Genomic DNA, 8,245 nt, shown 5'->3' with positions numbered 1-8,245 from the left:
ATCTGTTTTTGCAAATGAGCTCTTAATATAATTATGTAATTTATTAACAATAAAAATAGTGTGTATATTATGTAGTGTGTTAACGTTTGTATTAGATTCATTTCAAATTTTCCATAATTTCACCACTTCATATTTAAACATGCACCTAAAACCATATCATACTATAATCCCAAGAATCGTGTGATCTCAAAACCTGCTCCGCCTACAAACCGAGCACACCAATCAGAAACGAGCTGATGTGACGTAATTCACGCTTGTGTTCTAGATGCGTTTGATCGACGCAATTCTAATTTGGTCAAAAACACTCAATATAATATGATTCTGCGTAATTTTTGTGATTGCAAAAACTTCCAAATCCATGTGCAATTATCTAACGAATCCTCGACTGGGTTTTCGCCTTCCTCCGTCATTTTATTTGGGAGATTTCGTTTTATTGATGATTTTCAGGCTGCGCATCGATGATGCTCTTGAATGAACCTCGAGTTGTAGGCGTTAGCGGAAGTAGCGCGAGTCAGTTTGGGTCAGCAGGTGTTCGTCGCGCAGATCGCAGTCTGTCTCCTCCAGTATCAGCAGCGCTATGGCGGCGTTCAGTACCTCATCCAGCAGGCCCTATCACATCATTATCTTCGGCGCTTCTGGTTTCACGGGGCAGTTCGTGGTGGAGGAGGTGGCCCGCACCGCATCCGAGGGTCCCAAGGGGAATCTGAAATGGGCCGTAGCCGGCAGGAGCAGCACCAAGCTGGAGAAAGTTGTGGAGCAGGCCGCCGGAGCTCTCAGTGCGTGTGAAGCCTCCTTCATTTATGCTAGATTTGCTTTAAATTTAGTGAACTGATATAACTGTTCAATACAATTTTCTTGTTTCATTCCTTGTTTGATGATTGCTGTTGAAACAACTGCTGTCACAACTAGGAACTATGGTAGTTTAGGCAACACCTTTGGGGACTATGGTATTTTTGTAATGCAATAGATGTTGCAAGACAAGAATAAATCATATTAGAGTTCATATGAGTGCATGCATTGATGTCTATGATGAATGATATGTATAACTAGTATGAGTATGACAAGGTTATTATTAACTAAAACTATTACAATTAGTTTAATATTGACATAAAATCAAGTTTTAATATTAGATTAAATAGATAATTGAATCTTTAAACAGTTAAAAAAATAATTTCCTATTGTTTGACATCTTTTGTAAAAGTTCCAGGATAGTTGAGCAGAATGTGTTTTTCTGCTTTGCCTAATAAATGCCTTTGTGTGGGACACTGTATTGTTTAGCTTGGATAATCTACATGCATTGTTTTAAACAATAGGCTCTTTGGTCATGGTGGTCTTCAGAGACGGTTTAATTAATCCTCAACAGCTGATGGAAAATTATATTCCAGTGACATATTCAATGCCTTTAATCACGTAGCTTTGAATGGATGGCCTCAAGCAGAACATTTGCTCAGAGTTATATTTAGATTTCAATAAGAATTAATTTAGCCAGACAGGTCACTGAATAAAGATATGACTGTTTAGGATTCCTAGTTCTGATCTTAGTGGACAAACTGAATTATTTATGACATGGAGTTTGGCCTAAGACTGTTTTGCATTTATGCAGTTATCTCGAATAATTTACAGTCTCACCAGTTTGCATTAAATATGACTCATAACCCAGCAGAGTTTGCATAAATAATAATTTAAAATGTTTGTTTTCAGGCAAGCCGGAGCTGAAGTCTGAGGTAGATATTCTCATCGCAGATGTCAACGATCCGGATTCATTGGCTGCCATGTGCAAACAGGCTGTTATTGTGCTCAGCTGTGTGGGGCCTGTAAGTACGCAAGACCGTAGCACACAGAATCCCTTGTATATGAGCTGTATTATATATGATATATATCATAAAACATCAGGCTATTGATTAATGACTTTTTGCAATATAACACTAATGTTTACCCAGCTTGCTACATCAGGCTGATAACTGTGACTATATGTGGTTATGCAATACCGTCCATCAAACAAGATAATCATGTTTGTACATTGAACATTAGATGATCTTGTATTAAGGGTCGGTCACAATACACTTTTCGTTCCATTGAATTCCTTTCATACGCATGCAAATGCAGGAGACCGGAAACACAAGCTCATGCGAAAGAGTATTGTATGCTCAAAGAAATTTCAGATGCTTAAAGTCTAGTGTGACTACATCTTTAGATTATTTATTCATTTTTGCAATTGTCATGTCATATCTAAAGACTAAAGAGGTTGTTTTTTCCCCAGATATTTTCAGTCAATAGTACACATTGTATAGAATATTGTATATTTTCATGTACGCTACCATTTAAAAGTTTGGGGTCAGTCAGGCTGATTTTATGCTCAGAATTTGATCCAGTAAAACAGTAATATTGTGGAATAAACTGTAATTTATTCCTGTGATGCAAAGCTGAATTTTCAGCATCATTACTCCAGTCTCTCACATGATGCTTCAGAAACCATTCTAATATGCAAAATTGCTGATATTTTTCTACAGTATAGATTTTTTGGTGACCCTGTTGTCAAGACGTGTGTGGAGAATGGAGCTCACTGCATTGATATCTCTGGAGAACCACAGGTGCTTTTCCTGACACTTTGTTCTTTTGTCATGATCAAAATCACAATAAAACCATAAATTGGCATTGATCATAACAGGTCATAACAATATTAAAGTCAACATGAAGTATTCACGACACTTCCATAATGTGACATTCCCGTGTCAAACAGGAAAAGAAAATTTGCAAGTTATTTTGATAGAAGATGATGAAGACATATTCTTTGTAATAACATGATGAATTATAAGACCACAGCTAATTCGGTCTATTTTGATTTAATTTTGACTTGATATTTTGCAACAGTTCGAGTGCAAACCCAAAATACAGAAATGAGTGTATATGTTCTATTTGCTGTAGTTTCTGGAGAGTATGCAGCTGAACTACCATGACCAGGCTGCTGAAAAGGGGGTCTACATTGTGGGAAGCTGTGGTTTTGACTCCATTCCTGCAGACATGGGTGTCGTTTATACCAGGGACCAGTTTAAAGGTATGTTTGTCATGCTATTCTGTTCTATTCTATTTGATGACAAATTATATACATTTACATTTTAATATATTAATTGTTTTTCCATTACCAGGGACACTTACAGCCGTTGAGAGCTTTTTGACTGCAAGTGCAGGGCCAGAGGTTGGTGTTCTTAAGTTTTAAAAAGCTTAATAATTAAAAGCTCTGAAATAGTCTGTGTTTTTAAGTGTCAGCTGACTCACATTCTGGTGTGTGCTCGTAGGGAGGCTGCATCCATGATGGCACCTGGCAGTCGGCCATTTATGGCTTAGCCGACGGCAACAAGTTGCGGAGCCTCAGGAAGAAGTTCGGTCACAAGCCTCTCCCTGTGGTGGGGGCTAAAATTAAAAGGAGGTGTGTATGACAACCATTACATTGTATTTCTCTGGCAGTATTTCAAGAAGTCCATTTATAATGGGTTTTCCATGACCATTTTCCACTCTTTGGAGTCAAATTTAAAATGTTTGTGAGGTAAGAATTTTTTCTGTTTTGAAGGAAGTCTCTTATGGCTGCATTTCTAAAATAAAAATCTAGTCAAACAAGTAAGATTCTGAAATGTTAATGTGCTCATGAATATGCTCATGTCTGTTTTTAACAAAAATGTATTTCTATCTGCAGAGGCACACTGTTTTATAGTAACGAGTTGCAGCAATATGCAATTCCCTTCATGGGATCTGACCCATCAGTGGTGAAAAGGACCCAGCGATACTTAACTGAAGAACTCGATGAGTCTCCGGTAAGTCATTCAATCTTTTAATTGAAATAATGCTTTATATATAAATCTAAAAAATATATATACAGTGCCCTCCATAAGTATTGGAACAGTAAAGACAAAATTGCTCTGTTGGCTGTGGAGTCAAGACATTTACAAATATGATTAAAAGATGAATATGAGACAAAATTACAGAATGTCACATTTTATTATTGGGTGATTTCACACACAGATGTTTTACCAGCTAAGAAGTTCAGCACTTTTAGAGTTTCATCCCTCTATCTGATGTGAGCATAAGTATTGGAACAGTTGCCTCACAGGTCTTTCTAAGTGATCAGCTGTGTCCTGTTGCATTAATTCTTCAGATATTAAAAGCAGGGAATGTGTCGTGTCAGTTATATCCATTACTTCTGTATTCTGAATCTTGCATTCGATGATGACACACACAAACCAGCATGAAGATGAGGGAGCTGACTTTGAGAGAAAAGCAAGCAATTTGGATGCTAAAAGAAAAGAGGAAGTCAGTTAGAGCTCTAGCAAAAACAAAGGGCATGGAGAAATCAAGAGTTTGGAAACCACCAGCAACCAACAACGACCTGATCGGCTGAGAAAACAACTGTAGCTGATGACAGACAAATCATAAAAGCTGTGAAAATGAATCCTAAAAGACGTGTCTGTAAAATCACCAACAACTTCCAGAAAGCTGGGGTGATGCTCTGACAATCTACTGTCCTCAGGAGTCTTTGACACAGAATTACAGATGCTACACAGCAAGATGCAAACCTCTGACCAGCACCAAAAATAGAAAGACAAGATTAGAGTTTGCAAATATATATATATATATATATATATATATATATATATATATATATATATATATATATATATATATATATATATATATATATAACACTAGTTCAGTATCAATGAACAACCCCACATACTTATAATTTTCACTAAGAATTATTGAAAAAGGCGGCAAGGGGACAGTATAAATGGGAGTGTCAGAGTTCAACTCAACACTGAACCAGTTAAACTGGACTGAAACTGAACCAGGAAACACACGAGGTTATAGAAAAATGAGAACATTGACTGATTAAACAGCAAGATTAAAGAAGTAATTCATAGACTTTTTTTCAATAGTCTTTTCTCATGTCAGTGTAATTCAGCTGTGAAGGATACAAGTAGTTGTGCACCTGAAAATGACCTGTGACCTGCATTGCTAAAAATATTTTGACATGTTTTACATGTGCTGACACTGTGCATGTTTCTCACAGGTTCAGTATGGGGCGTATGTTGGCGTTGGCGGTATTTCCAACATTTTCAAACTTGTCTTCGCTGGATTGATGTTCTTTTTCCTTGTAAAGTTCAGTTTTGGCAGAAATCTCCTCATTAAGGTAAAACATACTGTATCATGTTGTGAAAGCTACGGAATATTTAATGCAAAAACATTGCATTTAATTTGATGCCGACATTTTAATTTATGGATCTTGTGTAATCAAATATATACTTTGTCTGCAGTTTCCAGAGTTTTTCTCATTCGGCTTCTTCTCCAAAGCAGGTCCAACTAGAAAACAGGTATTATACTCGTATTATCATCATCATCTAGGCTATCAGCTTTATTTTTTAGGATGTTTCATTTAAATGCGATATCTGCAGATGGAGGGCTCCTCTTTCCGTTTCATCTTTCTTGGAGAGGGTTACACTGAAGGTTCCGACCCTAGTGAGGGCAAACCCAATGGCAAGATCCGCACTCTGGTCAAAGGACCAGGTAACGTATTCAGATCTGCCTCATATTAATGTAGCTACATCAGTGCATATTTCTCATATCCATAATTTTTGTGTGTGGTGTTTTCTAGAGGCAGGATATGTCGCCACACCAATCGCTATGGTTCAAGCGGCTCTTACCATGTTAAACGAATCAGATTCTCTTCCAAAAACGTGAGTCCAGCCATATAGGAGGTTGAAACTAAACCTAAATAAACAGTTTGTATTGTTAGTTCACCCAAAGCTGAAAATTCTCACGCTCAAGCTGTTCAAAACCTGGATGAATTTCTTCTGTTGAACACAAATTAAGATATTTTGAAGAATGTTGTTAAACAAAAAGTTGCCGGCCCCCATTGACTTCCATAGTAAGGAAGTCAATTGAGACCAGCAACTGTATAGTTACCAACATTCTTCTGTGTTCAGCAGAAAAAAGGAACATACAGGTTTGGAATGGTTTGAGTGATGACAGAATTTTCATTTTTGGGTGATCTGTGCCTTTAAGTGACCTATTCTGAATGTATATTATTGGGTGATTCTCCACAGCGGCGGTGTTTACACTCCAGGAGCGACGTTTGCCAAGACCACCCTCATCGATCGCCTCAACAAACACGGCATTCAGTTCTCTGTCCTTTAATTGAGAGATTAAACAGGGCTCAACCGGCTTGACTTTAACATCAGTCTGTTAATTTGCTTGCTTGAGCGTAGAGAAGTCTTGTTGCTATTTAAAACTTCCTTACGGTGTTGCTGTTTTCCAGTTTAGTGTCTTCGCTTGTGCATGGTACACTAGGATGGGGTTGTTAGCATGCCATGCACTCTGCTCAAATGGCTGAAAAATTTGCACTACGAGTGCAAAATCCCTCCATTTGATCACGTTTCAGTTTGAAAATGACTTTTCTGCATCGCTTTTATCACTAACAGAAATGCTAATTCTCACATATGACAGACATATCTAAAAACATATTTAAAAGCACACCCAGAGTTGAGAGAAATATAGTTTGAGTAAGAGAAAGAACTAGTTTTTGTAATATTATCATGAGTTGTTATATTTGTGAATCCTGTAACTGTCGCAGAATAGGTTAACTAATACAAGAAATGAGAGAAAATGTTTAGAGACCAATGAATCTGTGAGTTGTTTGAAAGATTGCAGAATGTTGTTCTGGTTTGTTTAACTAAATAAAGAACATATCAAACTGTATTTCTATGTCTAATATTATCTAACTATAATGTAGTTGCTCAGCCTACTTTTATAGTCTGTCAATGCAATAAAAATCAAACAATAAATACCTTTAATATAGTCTGACATTGCTGTAGCTCCTCAGTTAAGGCGGTACGTGGAACGATCACCTCTTTACTACTAGCTATAGCATGAAATTCTGACTCTGCGACCTTGAACCCCTTCTTCCCTCGTCTGGGATAAAGTAAAATACCAGCCTAGCTTACTGTGTCCACCTCTACTGCAAAAGTCACCTCGGACAATTCCAGCTCTTAAAAGGCTAGCCTTAGACAACAAGCAAACAGCACAGTTATCACCAAAATAAAACAGTTCATTTGAGTAAAATGCAAATCACAAAATCTGAGTGCACTTCAGCATGCAAAACGCATGCAAGACATCCCTCCTATCACACAAAACCAACAACATTTAATGTAGGTATTGTCAGACACATTATGACAGTCACAGCAAAGCAAATCACAGAACCTTCAGCACCATAGACAGTAAACAGCGAATGTGGCATTAGCAACCCGCGACCACAAACAAGCAATATGTTGGCAATAAATATATTATTTGCTGATATTATTATAAGATTGGCATATATGTAACATACAAAAATGTTATTGTGCATAATTACAGCAAATATGCAGAATGGTTGCAGTTTGAATTTTTCTTCAATTGCTTGAAAAGGCTTGTAAATATAACATCAACAGCCTCGTGCTTCGGCTTTACATCTAATGCTGTAATTTCATTAGTCTCTTATTCAATTACACTGGCCCGTGTTTTCAAAAACATCTAATTACATTTTGGAAGACCACGTCAGCTGACCTCCGTGCCAAACACTGTTTGACAGACATGACTTCTGTACATTCCTTTTTGAAGTAGAGGACTGATTTTTGACTTTCATGAGCTGTAAGCTCTAATCATCAAAATTAAAACTAAAAAACTTTGTGTTTTACTTCACATGTAATGAATGTAAAATATATGAAAGTTTCACTTTTTGAAATAAGTTACAAGAAAAAATTAACTTTTTCACCATATTCTAATCTTCTGGGATGCACCTGTATATGTTCCCATTGCCAGCATTGCTGTGAGGAACTCCTCTGTTTAAATCTTAAAGTCACATTGTGTAACTTAAAGCTTCTGCTAAATAAGATTATTATATTAGTACTATTAGGTCATTTTCACTACAATCAGTAACACTGCATCACTTGCATTCGAATGCAGCAAGAGAACGATTGACAGCGTTTCCATAGACAACACTGAAAATGACAAAATATCTGATATATATCTGCCGAGTGCTGACCTGATGACATTTCCGAGGGTAGTTAAGCTGAGATTGATGGCAGTGCCCTCTTTCAACCTGTCAGCCTCTGACCCTGATGACCTTTGTCTCTCACTACCAGCCAAGTCCACTAGGTTAATGTTGGACTGTTTGGTGATGCAATCCTTTGAGAAAATCTACAAGCACAGCAAAAATACA

At 37.1% G+C, this 8,245-nt stretch overlaps 1 protein-coding gene across 2 annotated transcripts; it reads left to right on the top strand.

Annotated features, from left to right (window-relative positions):
* Positions 1 to 256: 256 nt before the first annotated feature.
* Positions 257 to 6,851, top strand: LOC306886018 (saccharopine dehydrogenase-like oxidoreductase). Of its 2 annotated transcripts, none has more exons than XM_079442868.1 (12): positions 257 to 776; positions 1,702 to 1,814; positions 2,511 to 2,591; positions 2,926 to 3,055; positions 3,147 to 3,196; positions 3,297 to 3,427; positions 3,692 to 3,809; positions 5,063 to 5,182; positions 5,307 to 5,363; positions 5,445 to 5,556; positions 5,645 to 5,726; positions 6,096 to 6,851. In XM_079442868.1, exons 1-12 carry the CDS (start codon positions 578 to 580, stop codon positions 6,184 to 6,186), a joined length of 1,284 nt encoding a protein of 427 aa, XP_079298994.1. In that variant the 5' UTR covers positions 257 to 577; the 3' UTR covers positions 6,187 to 6,851. The 2 variants fall into 2 exon arrangements, with proteins under 2 accessions (XP_079298994.1, XP_079298995.1); XM_079442869.1 differs by having other exon boundaries at positions 557 to 776; positions 3,710 to 3,809; positions 6,096 to 6,843.
* Positions 6,852 to 8,245: the final 1,394 nt, after the last annotated feature.

Source organism: Barbus barbus (assembly GCF_936440315.1).
Source record: "Barbus barbus genome assembly, chromosome: 20".
NCBI lineage: Eukaryota > Metazoa > Chordata > Actinopteri > Cypriniformes > Cyprinidae > Barbus > Barbus barbus.
This window is presented reverse-complemented; position numbering and strand designations above follow the sequence as displayed.